Source organism: Notechis scutatus, chromosome 4 (assembly GCF_049901735.1).
Source record: "Notechis scutatus isolate UNSWTSFEM ecotype Mainland chromosome 4, rNotScu1.2, whole genome shotgun sequence".
Lineage (NCBI taxonomy): Eukaryota > Metazoa > Chordata > Lepidosauria > Squamata > Elapidae > Notechis > Notechis scutatus.
The window spans coordinates 163111089-163127787 of record NC_142012.1 but is presented as its reverse complement, the minus strand read 5'-3'; the positions used below and the strand labels follow the sequence as shown (position 1 = coordinate 163127787).

The 16699-nt window shown below is 45.8% G+C and overlaps 1 protein-coding gene across 2 annotated transcripts in view; it reads left to right on the top strand.

The window, feature by feature from the left end:
• VWA5B2 (von Willebrand factor A domain containing 5B2) overlaps positions 1–16699 on the top strand; it is an 84663-nt gene that overhangs the window by 40399 nt on the left and 27565 nt on the right. For both annotated transcript variants that reach the window (XM_087965495.1, XM_087965494.1), the window contains exons 8-16: positions 1092–1268; positions 2907–3017; positions 4319–4521; positions 7962–8076; positions 8602–8787; positions 9627–9825; positions 11982–12274; positions 13247–13472; positions 15706–16056. In XM_087965495.1, coding sequence (XP_087821621.1) covers positions 1092–1268; positions 2907–3017; positions 4319–4521; positions 7962–8076; positions 8602–8787; positions 9627–9825; positions 11982–12274; positions 13247–13472; positions 15706–16056 — 1861 coding nt within the window. The remainder of the gene's footprint in view (positions 1–1091; positions 1269–2906; positions 3018–4318; positions 4522–7961; positions 8077–8601; positions 8788–9626; positions 9826–11981; positions 12275–13246; positions 13473–15705; positions 16057–16699) is intronic.

Below are 16699 nucleotides of genomic sequence, written 5' to 3'. Positions count from 1 at the left end.
AAGCCTCCACCACAACTTGCACTCGTTCCTCAGCCAGCCTGCCCACCTGCGCTCTTTCCTGTGCTTCTTTCCTGGGTTTTTAGCACAGCTGATTTGCATGGCAGAGCTGTTTGCTGTGCCTCAGCTGCAGTGGCAGGATTCAATTGTTTTTACTACCGGTTCTGTGGGCGTGGCTTGGTGGGCATGGCTTGCTTTGGTGGCATGGCTTGGTAGGCATGGCAGGGGAAGGATACTGCAAAATCCCCTCCCCACCCCACTAACCTGCTTTCCAGCTCCGTTCTCCTATGCAGGGCAACCAAAGAAGACCCAGCCGATCAGCTGGGACTCGGGAGGCGGAGAATAGATGGGGGCGGGGCCAGTCAGAGGTGGTATTTGCTGGTTCTCCAAACTACTTAACATTTCCACTACCAGTTCTCCAGAACTGGTCAGAACCTGCTGAATACCCACCTCTGCCCTGCTGTTTTAATCACTGGGTCTGCAGTAGAAGGTAAGTAATTGAGTTGAAAAGAAAAAATACATTCGTCAAGAGTCAAGAATCATAAGGTGCAACACTTAATAATAGTCATAGGGTACAATAAGCAATCAATATTATTCCTATTCCAATTTCTATTTTTATTCCTACTTTATTCTATTCCATTCCATTCCAATTCCAATTCCAATTCCAATTCCAATTCCAATTCCAATTCCATTCCATTCCATTCCATTCCATTCCATTCCATTCCATTCCATTCCATTCCATTCCATTCTATTCTATTCTATTCTATTCTATTCTATTCTATTCTATTCTATTCTATTCTATTCTAGGGATAAGTCTTTCAATGCTCATTACCCATGATACATAAATGGCAGAGCCTCTATTTTAAAATAAACGCAACTCCCCAAAGTAGGGGATTGAAAGAAAGACGTTTATTTAAAAACTTCCAAGAGGCAAATGGAAACATCCTTGGCTAGATGGACTTTCCCTGATGGCAACCAAGAGATTTGGGTCCTTCAAAATTGCCCAGGGCTTTAGATCATGTCCATATCAGGGAAACAAAAGTCTTAAATTTTAAGATCTCCTTTACAGGTTTTCTTCTTTTTCTTGCTCCTAGGTTGCCTTTGTCCAGAAGAGATTCCACAAAGACATTTTCTACAATCCTGTCCTGATGCTGAATTTCTGCCCCAAGATAAGCAGCGTTTCTACTAACATTCAGACAGTGACCAGGGAGATCTTCTTCCTTGTTGACCAGACGGGAAGCGCAAGTGGCTCCAGCATTGATGGGATCAAAGTAAATAGATTCTTACATTAGCGATATGTGAGAACCTGCCTTTTAAAAAGAGTCATACCATTGGATAAAGACACCCTTGAGTTGAGTTCAACTTAACTCCACGATTGTATCCATGTAGCTGTCTTAGCAACTTAACAGAAGTGATTTCCCATTGCTTTCTTTCTGGAATGAATAAATCTAATTTCACGGCCAGGCATTCTTTAATACGATGATTCCTTAATCATCTATTTAATAATTTACCCCTTCTGTTACATTTCATTTATTTAATTATTTTTATTTTATTTGGTTTGTCAATTGCTTACAGGATAATAGGTATAAGTAAAAACATAGTTATGAATACATGGATACATATAAGAAAAATAAAAGAAACAATGGGACAGGGATGGTAGGCACGTTGGTGCGCTTATGCACGCCCCCTACAGATCTCTTAAGAGATGACACTTACATGACATCTTACATGACACTACCACTTAATGACAACTTTTGGAAGTTGTGGAATAAAGAAAATAAATGTCCCAGATGGACAATTTCAGACATGTTTTTTTTAAAGAAAAAAATACTAAATATGATAGGACTTTTTTTCTAACTCAGAAGTGAGGGACTTGGCCTGGACTGCAAAATTGGAGTCCAGGTGTTAATGTGAAGAGTAAGGCCAGTTTTCCTTGGGAGTCAATTTTCACTTTAGGTTTTCTTAGCAACAAGTACAGAAATGCTTTGCCAATGTTGTCTTCCACAATGTTTTTTTCAACATATCTGCCTGGTCTGGTCTAGACTTTTCTGATAAGCTCACTTTCAATTACTAGCCAGGTTTGGCTCTCCTTAACCTTATGAGGTCAAGCAAGGCAGCCAGGTGCTGCCATATGACATGGAATTGAGAAAATAATTTGCATCTGGTACAATATTTGTATCTCCCTGCAGTATGATTGTTTGATGCGTGGAGTCACTTGCTTAGGTTGGGCAGGGATTGAAATTAAATTAATTAATTACAGTGAGTGCTCCAGAATGAGGGTTGCATAGTAGGATAGGATAGGATAGGATAGGATAGGATAACAAGAGTTGGAAGGGACCTTGGAGGTCTTCTAGTCCAACCCCCTGCTTAAACAAGAAACCCTGTTCCATTTCAGACAAATGGTTATCCAATCTTTTCTTAAAAACTTCCAGTGTTGGAGCATCCACAACTTCTGGAGATAGTATTGAAGAGAAATGTGGATTCTCAGGATAACATAGTTGAAAGGGATCTTGGAGTCCCTTGGACTCCTCCTCAAACAGGAACCCCTGTACCATTTCAAATAAATGGTTGTCCAGTCTCTTCTAAAAACCTCTAGTGTTGGAGTACTCACAACTTCTGAAGGCAACTCATTCCACTGATTAATTGTTTGATCAGGAAAAATGTCTCCTCAGTTCTAGGTTGCTTCTATCCTTGAAAGTGAATTAGTATCAGGAAGATCTAGGTCTTCCCTTGGCTAGAAATCTCCAAGTCGCTTTGGGCAAGTTGCTCCCTTTCAGCCCAGCTTCTTTCATATGCTTGTCATGGTGGGGGATAAAGAAGGCTACGGAGGCCACCTTGATCTCCTGCAGGAAGGACAAGAAATACACCTGCATGATAACCTTGACTTTCTCTCCCTCTTTCCTGTGCAGGATGCTCTGGTAGTGGCCATGAAGAGCCTTCCTTCCAGCACATTGTTGAACGTGACAGGCTTTGGCCCCAACATCAGGCCTGCCTTCAAGATGAGCAAGCCTTGTAACAGTGTGAGTACCTACTCCGAGGTGGCAGAATCACCCCAGGGCTGCGCTGGGAATTCGTTAAATTTGGCAGAACTCTCCGTGACTGTTCTAGGACAGTCTAGGACAGGGGTCACCAACCTTTTGGACCTCAGGGGCCACCAAACTCATAATTTTAAATCCCGCGGACCACTAATATGAATTTTGACTGACAGTGGCCTGCTGATGTTGGAGAGAGAGAGAGAGAGAGAGAGAGAGAGAGAGAGAGAGATCGGAGGCTGTGATGTTCTCATTTTCTCCCTCCCTCCCTCCCTCCCTCTCTCTCTCTCACACACACACACAAAACACACACACAAATACACACACACAGAGGTCTATTAATTAATTGCTTTGGGAGTGACATTTCTCTACGGACCACCAAAATTTTCTTGTGGACCACCAGTGAGCCATGGCTCACCAGTTGGTGACCACTGTTCTTGGCCAGTTGCTGCTGGCTTGCTATGGTTTACAGGAAGAATGTCCTGCCCCATTGCAAATCTTCTCTCTCAGCAGTCTGATCAACCTAGCAACCAACCCTTTGATTAGGATTTATTTATTTATATTTATTTATTTGATTTGTCAATTGCTTACAAGATAATAAGTATAAGAATATACATAGTTATGAATACATGAAATGGGTACATATAAGAAAAATAAAAGAAACAATAGGACAGGGACGGTAGGCACGTTGGTGCGCTTATGCATGCCCCCTACAGACCTCTTAGGAAAGGGGGGAGGTCAATAGTAGACAGTCTAAGGTTAAAGTTTTTGGGGTTTGGGGAAGAAACCACAGAGTCAGGTAGAGTATTCCAGACATTGACTACTCTGTTGCTGAAGTCTTATTTCCTGCAATCAAGTTTGGTGCAGTTAACCTTGAGTTTGTATCTCTTGTGTGCTCTTGTATTGTTATGGTTGAAGCTGAAGTATTCGTTGACAGGTAGGACATTGCAATGTATGATTTTATATACTATACTTAGATCGGACCGAAGACGGTGTAATTCAAGGATAATCAAATCTTGTGGGTAACTTTGAATTCTCTGCCTGGTAACTTAAATCCACTGCATATTGGGTAAAGGGTAAAAATAGCCTAGCTGGGCTTCATTTATTTTGGAATGAACAGGTCTAGCAACAGGCTAGAACAGACTCATGATTTAATTGGGGTAACTGCCGGAATCCTGACACCAGAGTTCCTCAGCCTCTGGGAGTTGAAGTCCACAAATCTTAAAAGTTGCCAAAGCTGGAGACCCCTGCCTTATATTGTCTCTGTAAGCTGTTTATTATCTCCTCAGGACACCGTGAGACTGGCCTGCGAATATATTCAGAAGCTACGGGCTGATGTGAGTGGCACCAGCCTCCTTGCTGCTCTGAATTGGAGTTTGGGACAGCCCCTCCGCCGGGGATATCCACGGCAGCTCTTTATCCTGTTGGATTCCAGTGTGGAAAACCCAGGCAAGGTTATTGAGCTAGTTAGGAGACAAGCAAGCACCGTCAGGTACGAAGTTATGTCGACCGGCCTCAAACTTTGGGCATTTCTTTTTCCCAGGCTGCAAATGTTATCTTCCCAGATGTCTGGCCCTTAGAAACACCTTTAGGAAGAAAAATTTCCATATTGTGAGCTTTTAAAAGCCAATAGATCAGTGGTGGGATTCAAAAATGTTTACTACCGGTTCTGTGGGTGTGGCTTGGTGGGCGTGGTAGGGAAGGATACTGTAAAATCCCCATTCCTTCCCCACTCCTGAGGAAGGTTCCTGCAAAATCCCCATTCCCTCCCCACCCCACTAACCTGCTTTCCAGCTCCGTTCTCCTCTGCAGGGCAACCAAAGGAGACCCAGCCGATCAGCTGGAACTCAGGAGGCAGAGAATAGATGAGGGCGGGGCCAGTCAGAGGTGGGATTTGCCGGTTCTCCGAACTACTCAAAATGTCCGCTTCCGGTTCTCCAGAACTGGTCAGAACCTGCTGAATAGCACCTCTGCAACAGATACCTGCCACAAACAACTTGCCTGAAAGTTCAAAATAAACCACACTGAAAACGTGTGGAAGCAACTGGGCAGACAACTGAGGAGGGTCCTGCCCCCTCTCCCATATATGGGCACAGTGGAGTCCACTTTCAAACCAGGAAGGGGATCACAATAGCGTCCTCCAAATGATGTGGAGTTTGCCACTGCTGCCCATTACATAACACAGCTGACCCTAACGATGTAATCTGCACCATTTGTGTGATGACACACACCTAGGAAGTAGGAGGCTAAAACATAAGGGGGGGGGGGGGGAAATTGCAAGAATTGTGTATGTCTAGTTTAAGAAAAAAGCATGAATGATTAAAAGTATAGTCAAATGATTTATTAATAGCGATATTAGGATATATAAGTTTGGATTGACAATATGAGTTGTTATGTAATATAACTGTAATTGAGACTACGAAATGAAGGCACAAAACTGATGAACCAACCGACACACTGTACGTACATAAGAGAGTTGATGTTTTAATGTTTTGTTTGTCTTGTTTGTTTGTAGAAAATCAATAAAATTGTTTCCAAAAAAAAAAAAGAAGAAGAAGAAGAAGGTTTAGGGCTGACATGATAGCAGTGTTCCAATATTTGAGGGGCTGCCACAAAGAAGAAGGGATCCTTCTATTCTCCAAAGCACCAGAAGGCAGGACAAGAAGCCATGGATGAAAAATAAGCAAGGGGAGAAGCAACCTGGAATTAAGGAGAAATTTCCTAATCAGTGGGATGGCTTGACTCCAGAAGTTGTGGGTATTCCATCACTGCAGGTTTTTAAGAAGAGGTTGGACAACCATTTGTCTCAAATGGTAACAGATAACAGGTAATCAGAGTTGGAAGGGACCTTGTAGGTCATCTAGTCCAACCCCCCGAGCAGGAGACCCTACACCATTTCTGACAAGTGACAGTCCAGTCTCTTCTTGAAAGTCTCAAGTGATGGCGCTCCCACAACTTCTGAGGGCAACTTCGGTTCCATTGGTTGATTGTTCTCACTGTCAGAAAGTTTCTCCTTATTTCCAGGTTGAATCTCTCCTTGTTCAGTTTCCATTCATTATTCCTTGTCTGGCCTTCGGGGGCTTTAGAAAATAGCTTGACCCTCTTCCTCTCTGTGGCAGCCCCTCGAATATTGGAAGACTGATATCATGTCTCCCCTGGTCATTCTCTACACTAGACTAGCCAAGCCCAGTTCCTGTAACTGTTCTTCATATGTTTTAGTCTCCAGTCCCCTAATCATCCTGGTTGCTCTTCTCTGTACTTTTTCTAGAGTCTCAACATATTTTTTATAATGTGGTGACCACATTTTATAATGTGGTATAGGGTCTGCTTCTTGGACAGGGGGTTGGGGTCTCCTCTTGGGTGGGTTGGACCAGATCACTACCGGTGGGCCGTGAGAAAATTTTGGTGGGCTGCAGAGAAATCTCACCCCCTAGAGCAGGGGTCCCCAACCACCGGTCCGCGGACCGCACCGTCCGTGGAACAAGTCCTACCGGGCCGCTGGTTTGCTGGCGCCGCCATCTTTTTGATGAAAAAGTGCTTCGGTGAGCTTTTCCGGGAAAGCTCACTGGAAGCACTTTTTCATCAAAAAGATGGTGGCGCCAGCGTCTGGTGAGCTTTTCCAGGTAGAAAGCCATTTCTACCCGGAAAAGCTCACCGGAAGCGCTGGCGCCGCTATCTTTTTGATGAAAAAGTGCTTCCAGTGAAGTCACCGGAAGCACTTTTTCATCAAAAAGATGGCGGCGCCCAGCTGATGCCGGTACCGGGCCGCGGCATAAAAAAGGTTGGGGATCACTGCCCTAGAGCACCCCCACAAAGCAATTAATCCAGGCTGCGCAGAAACACAAAGCTGCGCCGCCCACATGGCCCGTGGGAACCCTCCCCGCCCACTCACTCCTTACCCAGTAAACTTGCTTGCTAAATTGCTATTTTTCCTTTTTCCGACCATCATCTCTTCTGCTGTGCCAGGAGATTTAGATTAGCTAGCAGGAAGGAAATGTTTGGATTTCTTGCTTTCTAGCTAGTCTTTAGATCTTCGGCTCAGCACAACCGAACCTCCCTTAGGACTGAAGGTTTGCTTGCAAACAAATTCAGTGCAGACTCACGGCAAGCAAATTTGAGAGTGAGGTAGCCGATGGCAGATAGATAGATCACTGAATGATTCTGTGAGCAACTCAATCTGCCTGCTTTGCCTGATTTTGGGTAAAAGTTGCTCTTTTTTTAAAATAAAAAAATCAATATTTAAATGCATGGTGTGTTGTGAGTTAATCTTGTGAGTTTGCTTGCAAGCAAATTTTATGTGACAGACTGAGCTAGCCAATGGCAGATAAGATAGATCTCTGAATGAATCTGTGATTCTGTGAGCAATTCAATCTGCCTGCCTGCTTTGCCTGATTTTGGGTAAAAGTTGCTCTTTTTTATAAAAAATTCAATATTTATATAAATATTTATAATATTTACATACAAGCCATGCCCAGCCAGTCACATGACCACCAAGCCACACCCACAAATTAGGCCACGCCCACAGAACCAGTTAGTGGTCCCTGAGATCTAAAATTATGAGTTTGGTGGTCCCTGAGGTCCAAAAGGTTGGCGACCCCTGGACTAGATGACCTACAAGATCCCTTCCAACTCTGATGGTCTGAAATTGAAGCTAGAAGGTCCCTTCCAACTCTGTTATTGTGTTATGGTGTGATGCGTGTGATGTCATTTGCAATGCCATTAAGCCAATTCATGCCTGAAGAACAGCTGGAATTAAGAAGTCGCAGCTTCAACTCTGATGTATTGGTGATAAGGGCAGATGTAACATTTGGCAGCAACCAAGATGTGGCATGACTGGACCAGTGCATACAACCAGCGCAATTTAGAATGAGATGAATAATAAAAAAAAAGTGGAAGTTTTGTCTCTAAAGTCCAGTCTTTTACTTCTTACAGGTGTTTCACATTTGGCTTGGGGTCTACTGCCTGCCATCAGCTCCTCAGGAGATTGGCCAAAGTTAGCAGAGGCCAGGCAGAATTCCTCAGCCCAGGTGAAAGGTTGCAGCCTAAGGTAGGGCTCTTATTCCTTGGATGATGCTTTTTATTTGATCATGGGTTCTGATCCAGTCCCCAGGTTTGGGTGGTGGAAAGTTAACCCCAATCATCAGACCATGCCTATCATAGAGCACCAAAGCTGATGAACTATGCACAGTGGTGGGATTCACATTTTTTTTACTACCGGTTCTGTGGACGTGGCTAGGTGGGCGTGGTGTGGCTTGGTAGGTGTAGCTTAGTGGGCATGGCAGGGGAAGGGATACTGCAAAATCCCATTCCCTCCGCACCCCACTAGCCTGCTTTCCAGCTCCGTTCTCCTGTGCAGGGCAACCAAAGAAGACCCAGCTGATCAGCTGGGACTCAATGGGAGGCAGAGAATAGATGGAGGTGGGGCCAGTCAGAGGTGGGATTTGCTGGTTCTCCATACTACTCAACATTTCCGCTACCGGTTCTCCAGAACTGGTCAGAACCTGCTGAACAGCACCTCTGCCCTGGTGTAGGCGAACGTTCAATATGCTTTCTTCCTCCCCCCACCCCCCAGCTGATCAAGTCTTTGAAGAAAGCCATTGAGCCAGCTGTGAGTGACATCACCATCGACTGGTATGTGCCTGACACCATGGAGGCCCTGCTGTCGCCCAACGAGATTGCGGCCCTTTATCCCGGCGATCGGCTCATCAGCTACTGCACCCTTTACCACGTTGCCAGCTTCCGGGACAAGAAAGCAACAGTTGAGCAATCATTTCCTTACAAAGTAGAGCTCTTCCCAGGGTGGGAAATCATCCCTGGTTTCACTTGGTGACTATCTCCTGGATCCAATATGCCCAAAGCCTTAATTGGCCTACCGCATGCTTGAGGGGGTCCTTGGTGCTCTCAGAGCTTGCAGACGTTTCATGACCCAACTAGGTAACATCATCAGTGCTAGTAAGGGGTGCTGTTTGCTGTCAGTTTATGTTCTGGTGTCTTGCCTGTGTGTGTGGGTGGAGGTTCTTTGGTAGGGCTGTTTACTGATGGCTCTTTGGCAGTTCCTTGATTGGGGTATTGCTTACTTCATTGCTGGTCTGTTGGTCTCACATGCTTCTTGGGGGTCTCTCTCCATATCAGGGTTTTCATCTCACGCGTGGACAAACGTCCAGGTGGGTCCTCGACTTACAATCACAATTGGGAGCAGAGTTTCTGTGGCCGAGTAATCCAATGAGTTTAATGACTGTTTTTGCAGCACGTGCTTGTCAAGCGAACCACTGAGGTTATGAAGTGAATCACAACAGTCCTTAAGCGAAACTGGCTTCTCCCATTGACTTTGCTCGACGGATTCCAGCTGGGAAGGTTGCAAATGGCAATCGCATGGCCATCATTGATACATGCTGGTTGCCAGGCACCTGAATTTTGGTCACAGGACCATGGGGCTGCTGTGAGGGTCATAAATGTGAGAAATGGTCACAAGTCACTTTTTTTCAGTGCCTTTGGAAGCTACAAAGTGGCCATTTCTCACATTTATGACCACTGTCACTAAGTCAATGTACGTCCAGGATTACCCATATTGCTTTTTTTGTTTATCATATTTCTTAGGGCAGAGAGCAAATCTATCGAAGTTTCTCTAGAGGATCTGCAGGGCTGGCCTTTCCATCCCAGGAGGGAGTAGAAGGACAGGATGGAACCCTCCCACCTTCAGCTGGAGATAATCCAGAGCGTTGCAAGGGCCTTCCGGACTTTTCCCAGGAAATATCCATGAAGTTTTCACCTGGGGACACCGACGAGTCTATGAAGAGTGAGTGCAGGCCTTGGAAGGCAATATTCATATCGATTTTAAAGGAGGTAGCAACTTGGGACTAGATAGAGTGCAGGGCTCCTTCGGCCTCTCTGAGATTTGTTTGTTTTCTTGCAGACATTTCATTACCCAAACTAGGCAGGGGTGGGATTCTACGGGTTCGGGCCGGTTCTATAGAACCGGTTGTTATGATTCAGAGAACTGGCAAATCGTGCCCCTGGCGGGCCCCGCCCCTGTCCGCCTGCCCCTCCCCTCTCCGCCCAGTCAGTCCTTAAGGTATTTCTTTTTTTCCCCCTCCCGACAATCCCCCTCGCTGTCTTACTGGTTCTCCCAGGAAGGTTCCTGAGGCCCAGGAGGCAAAAAGGGGCGTGTGGGGATGGTGTGTGTGTGCAGGGAGGGAAGCTGTGTCCCCCACCCACTCCAAGAAGAAGAAGAAGAAGAAGGAGGAGGAGGAGGAGGAGGAGGAGGAGGAGGAGGAGGAGGAGGAGGAAGAGGAAGAGGAAGAGGAAGAGGAAGAGGAAGAGGAAGAAGAAGAAGAAGAAGAAGAAGAAGAAGAAGAAGAAGAAGAAGAAGAAGAAGAAGAAGAAGAAGAAGAAGAAGAAGAAGAAGAAGAAGAAGAAGAAGAAGAAGAAGAAATAATAATAATGCCCACCCAGTCACATGTCAGGGTTCCCACAAATCCCGCTCATTCAAAGCAAAAGCCTCTAGCCGCATCTCAGAAAAAGTAAATTGGTTTATTAGAAATGACCATGTTGGCGTGTGGCTGGGTGCAGGCGGTACTAAATCAAATCATACATTTCCCCCTTGACCCTGATCTTTCCCCCACCTCCTGGATGTGACTTCTCCAATGGGACACATCCGTCTCCAAGAGTCATCCATCATGCTCTCCAATATAACCTTCTCATGCTCTTGACAGCTTTGGGCTGCTGAGTTGATTATCTAGGCATTTCAAGAATGCCTTGTTTTCCCCCACTCCCTTTTTTCTGGCAGCTAAAAAGACAAAAGGAGTATTTAGCTTTTTAGCTGACATCACATGACCATGCCCACCTAGCCATGCCCACCTAGCCACACTCACAGAACCAGTTGTTAAAACATTTGAATCCCACTCCTGAAACTAGGTAACATCATCAGTGCTAATGGGCAGAGTTCAGTCTAAAAAAAATAACAGAATTGGCTGCAAAGCCGATGCTCCGGGGCGTACACTTCTTTCCCAGACTGAGGGTGCATCAGGGACTGGAATGACATGCTGCAGCTCCACATTCCCAAAAAAAATGTAACAGGATCCAAACAAAACAAAATCCCGCATGATGTTAATTTTATTTATGCTTACAAGACATTAAAAACGAAACTACAGCAAACAGGGTTAACTCGCCACTCTATACTGCCTTTCATCATAGTTTCCCCTTTCGGTCCCATGAAAAATTAATGTGATCATTTAATAAACGATCACGGGAGCATTAAAGACATCATTGCAACCATGATCATTCTCGCTCTTAACAATATCTTGCACACGAGCCTTTCCAAGACTAGAGGTCTCCCCCCGGGGCTTTTGTTTATGTATCTCTGCACTTACACGGTGAATTTCCCCCTTAATTAAGGTGCAAAGAGGGGCTTTTTACTAGCACACTTCTTGGCCTTTGGAGCTGAGGGTGGGATTCTACTGGTTGGGACCGGTTCGGGCGAACCGGATGTTAAAGTTACATCCGGTTCGCCCGAACTGGTATATCAACCAACCAGCTGGCCCCGCCCACCCTGTCCCTCCCCTCCCAGGAGTCTCCACACAGTGCAGGTAAGTGCAGGATCTGCATGGAAGCTCTGGGAGGGGGGAAAACAGCCCCCTGGAACTACTGGAAGTCGAGAAATGGGCCTGTTTTTCCGGCTTCCGGAAGGCCTCTGTTTTCACCCTCCCAGAGGCAGCAGGGGAGGCCTCTGGACCCTTGGGAGGGTGAAAACGACCTCCCCCCAGGCTCTGGAGGCCCATGGGAAGCCGGAAACAGGAAGTTCCAGTAGGCCATGCCCACCATGGCCACGCCCACCCAGCAACCGGGCAGAGAACCGGTTGCTTGGATTTTTGACTCCCAGCCCTGGGTGGGTGGGATAAAAAATACCTTGGCAAATTCTCTAAGCCGATCACCATAAATTATTTCCCCTGGCAGGTGGAGATCCAGTGTCTGGAGGAGATATCTGGAAGAGGATTTACCAGCCTTCCTACATCCAGGAGCAATATGTGCTTACTCACTGCTCAGTCAGCACCGACCCTAGTCAAGCCTTATGCCACAGTTCTACCAGCAGTGAATCTACCGGCTCCAGAGACGTACCCCTGGAGGAAGGCTCTTTAGCCCAGACTCTTGAAAGCACCTCCCAGCAAGGACAGAAGAGTGTGTCTCTCTGCAATTCTTCCACTAAGTCTGCTCCAGTAAGCCAGACTCAAACCGGGGCTATAGCTAAGGTGAGGAACCTCAAACTCTTACCTTCTGCATTTCTCCAGGATTTTGTGGAGATGACAGGATAATGGATTTGGAAGGGACCTTGGAGATTGCAGAAGAGCCGAATCGTCAGCCTCCAAGAAGTTTTCCTGACATCTTTTGCTGCTTGACTCTTGCCGGCTTTAGGAAGGCTTCTGCAGGCTTTTCAGGATGAAACTAGGCCCGTTTTGTCACTTCCTGTTTTTCCAGAAATACTGGAAGCGACAAAAACGGGCCCAGTTTTCAACCTGAAAAGCCTGCAGACACCTTAAAGCCTCTGGGAGGCCGAAAAAGGCCTAAAACTGGCTGAAAATCAGTTGTGAGGCGCAGTGCAGGTAAGGTGGGCAATGGGGGGGATGAGTGGGTGGGTGGGGGGATTGCACGCACATGCATAGGGGGCATGGTGGTGCGCGCATTGCCTTCTGGGTACTGGCACGCGAGTGCGAGGGAAGCCTCTGCAGTCTCGGGAGGCCGAAAAACGGGCTTTGCAGAAATACCGGAAGTGCTGAAACGGGCCCGTTTTCAGCCTTCCAAGCTTCCCTCAAGCCCCTGGGAGGGCGAAAACGCCTCCTCCGGGCTCCAGAGGCCCTCCGGAGACTGAAAATGGGCACTTCCGGTATTTCTGGAAGGCCCATTTTTCGGCCTCCCGAGGCTGCAGAAGCTTCCCTCAAACCTCCAGAAGCCTGAAAACAGCCTAAAACAGGCCGAAAATCAGCTGGGAGGCACACACATGCTCAGTGCAGGTAAGGGGGCAGGGGGTGTTCCACACGCATGCGCAAGGGAGGGCGGAGCGCATTGTATTGTGGGTGCCAGCACATGTGCGCTATCACACCCATGCTTTCGGCCCACCACAACAAAAAGTTTCGCCATTACTGATCTAGGTCCTTCATGGAGAATCCTTTGGCTTTCTTAACATCATTTCCAGTTTAGACCTTTCTCTTTTCCTCTCGCTGAAGGTATCCGTTGCCCTGAGCTCCGAAGAGTTGATGCATAAGAAGAAAGCCCTGGCTCGGACTGCCATGTCTGGACGTAGTTTCTCTTCCCCGCATGGCGAGTTGGATGCCCATCGGCTGCGCCGAGCCCTGGAAAAAGTATCCCAGAAACCCATTCGGTCTCTGGAAGGGAAGTTGGATGAGATTGGGCCTGAGCTGCAGAAGGTGCCCAAGGCTGCTGATGAATCCAGTGAGTGGAGGGAATGGAGGAAGTTGGCGTAGTCTGGGAACAGGGAGGAACAGGAAGAGAAGAACAAAGAGGAAAGGTTGAGATTTTTTTTACCAGTGTGTAAAAGTAAAAAGATAGCAAGTGTGATGGAATGGTTAAGGTGTTGAACAACAGTGATCCCCAACCTTTTCTACGCCCATGTACCGGTATCGCATCAGCTGGGCCGCCATCTTTTTGATGAAAAGTGCTTCCGGTGACCTCACTGGAAGCACGTTTTCATCAAAAAGATGGCGTGCCCAGCAAACCAGCGCCCGGTAGGGTTGTTCCGCACCGGTACCGGTCCGTGGACCGGTGGTTGGGGACCCCTGTTGAACAAGACCAGGGTGACACTGGTTCCCAGCCGTGGGAACGCACTGGGTGACATTGGGGCCAGTTGCGCATGCTCAGCTCAACCTATCCCACCGCATATGGGAATAAAAATGAAGGTCTCTGTGTTAGCTGCCTTCAAAAACAGGACAAAACCCAATAAAATTTATTGAATAAATGAATATAACATTTGAAAAACTGCAAGGCAGATTTCATTCTGACATAAGCTGAAGCAGATCCCATGTTGATGGCAGGCATGGCTTTACAATCACAGCACCACGTCAGTGTTCTAAGCACGGGGAAATGAATATTCATGAGCTTCGGTGCTTGTGACTTGCAGGAACTTTCTGAACTAATAGAAGAGTATATACTTATTTATTTTATTTATTTGATTTGTCAATTGCTTACAAGATAATAGGTAAAAGGATAAACATAGTTATTTATTTTATTTTATTTATTTATTTATTTATTTGATTTGCCAATTGTTTACAAGATAATAAGTATAAGTGTATACATAGTTGTGAATACATGAAATGGGTACATATAAGAAAAATAAAAGAAGAATAAGAGAAACAATAGGACAGGGACGGTAGGCATGTTATGCGCTTATGCACGCCCTTACAGACCTCTTAGGAAAGGGGTGAGGTCAATAGTAGACAGTCTAAGGTTAAAGTTTTTGGGGTTTGGGGAAGAAACTACAGAGTCGGGTAGAGTATTCCAGACGTTGACCACTCTATTGCTGAAGTCGTATTTCCTGCAATCAAGTTTGGTGCGTTAACTTTGAGTTTGTATCTATTGTGTGCTCTTGTGTTGTTATGGTTGAAGCTGAAGTATTCATTGACAGGTAGGACATTGCAATGTATGATTTTATATACCATGCTTAAGTCAGACCGAAGACGGCGTAATTCAAGGTTTTCTAGTTCTAGAATTTCAAGTCTGGTGGCATAAGGTATTCTACAACGAGTAGAGGAGTGGAGAACTCTTCTTGTGAAATATTTCTGGACTTTCTCAATTGTGCTAATATCAATTAATTGTGCTAATATTATGAATACATGAAATGGATACATATAAGAAAAATAAAAGAAACAATAGGGCAGGGACGGTAGGCACGTTGGTGCACTTATGCACGCCCCCCTACGTGCATTGGGGTTGAACTGTGAGATCCATGGTGTTCTCTCAGCTTGGCTATGTTCTTGCAGACCTTCCACTACCCAACAAAGTAACATCAGTGTTAGGTATCAATCAGTGGTGGGATTCAAACTTTTTTTACTACCAGTTCTGTTGGCGTGGCTTGGTGGATGTGGCAGGGGAAGGATACTGCAAAATCTCCAGTCAGAGGTGGGATTTGCTGGTTCTCTGAACTACTCAAAATTTCCACTACCGGTTCTCCGGAACTGGTCAGAACCTGCTGAATACCCACCTCTGATACCAATAGAAGAAACTATTTATAGCTCAGGGCTGAACTCAGGGGTCCTTGCTCTTCTCTGAACTTGGTGGTTTTCTTGCAGATCTTTCATTACCCAATTATGTAACATCACTGCTAGATACTAATACAGAGGTCTCCAAACTCCAGCTCCGCTGGCTGGAGAATTCTGGGAGTTGAAGCCCACAAGTCTTAAAAGTTGCCAAGTTTGGGGACCTCTGTTCTAATAGAAGAGAATATTTGTAGTTCAGAGTGGAACTGTGGGGTTGTTTTCTTGCAGACGTCTCATTACCCAGCTAGGTAACATCATCAGTGCTTGCTGGGTAATGAAACGTCTGCAAAAAAAAAAAAAAACACTCACCAGGTTCAGAGAGCACCAAGGACCCACTTTCTGAATTACCTGGGCAGACGTCGTTTCCTTTTGCCAACCTTACCTCTGCATCCCAATGGCTTCCTCTTTTCTAGGCCACTTGCTGTCACCTGTCCACCTTGACTGGGACATGCTGTTGGAGCCCTCTTACCTTTTCAGCCCATCACCAGCCTTGGAGCAAGGAATGCCCAATGGCAACCCCTTGCCTCCTCTCCAGTGCCAAGTGGTGATCCACGCCCTCAGCGCAGGGGAGCCCGTCTCCTGGGAGGTGATCGGTGGCCTGGATTCCTTGTTCCTCCCCAAAGACAGCCGGGGACATTCCCAAGGACAGCAGCAGCCGCCGCCGCCAAACCCAGGATTGGAGAAGCAACTTCACCGCCTGACTGCTGCCTCCGTTATTCGGGATAACGAGACGGTGGCTCAGAGAGAAGCAGAAGTGGAACACGGTAAAGTTCCTCATGTTTTCTTTGCCTTTCTTTGCTTGAGGCAGGGGGCTGGACTAGAAGACCTCCAAGTTCCCTTCCACCTCTATGCTGATTGATTGATTGATTGATGAGCTAACAACCGGTTTGGGGATAGGTCTGCTCCTCCCTCCCCCCCCCCAAAAAAAACAGATAACAGATAATCAGAGTTGGAAGGGACCTTGTAGGTCATCAAGTCCAACCCCCCCCACCCAAGCAGGAGACCCTACACCATTTCTGACAGATGGCAGCCCAATCTCTTCTTCTTTTTTTTTGAACAAATTTTATTAATTTTTAAAGACATACAAAACATAAATACACAAACACACAAAACATAAAAGCATAAAAAATCTCTTTTCTGAAAGTTGCTTAGTCCCGGGTTAAAACTCTTGGTACAGACACAAATTCAAATTCATATTCATTTTACATACCATTCCATATCTTATTAGCATTTTCAATTTTCTATATAACTTCTCCTCTCTTTTAAATTTTCTCAATTTTATTTTATTTATCTCCTCTCAATTCGAATCATAATATTTATTATTCTTTGTCTGTTCTATTTCCAGCTATCCATTTATCTTTCTTCTTTTAAAAAAAACTTCTCCTGTACACTAAATGGAGTATGATG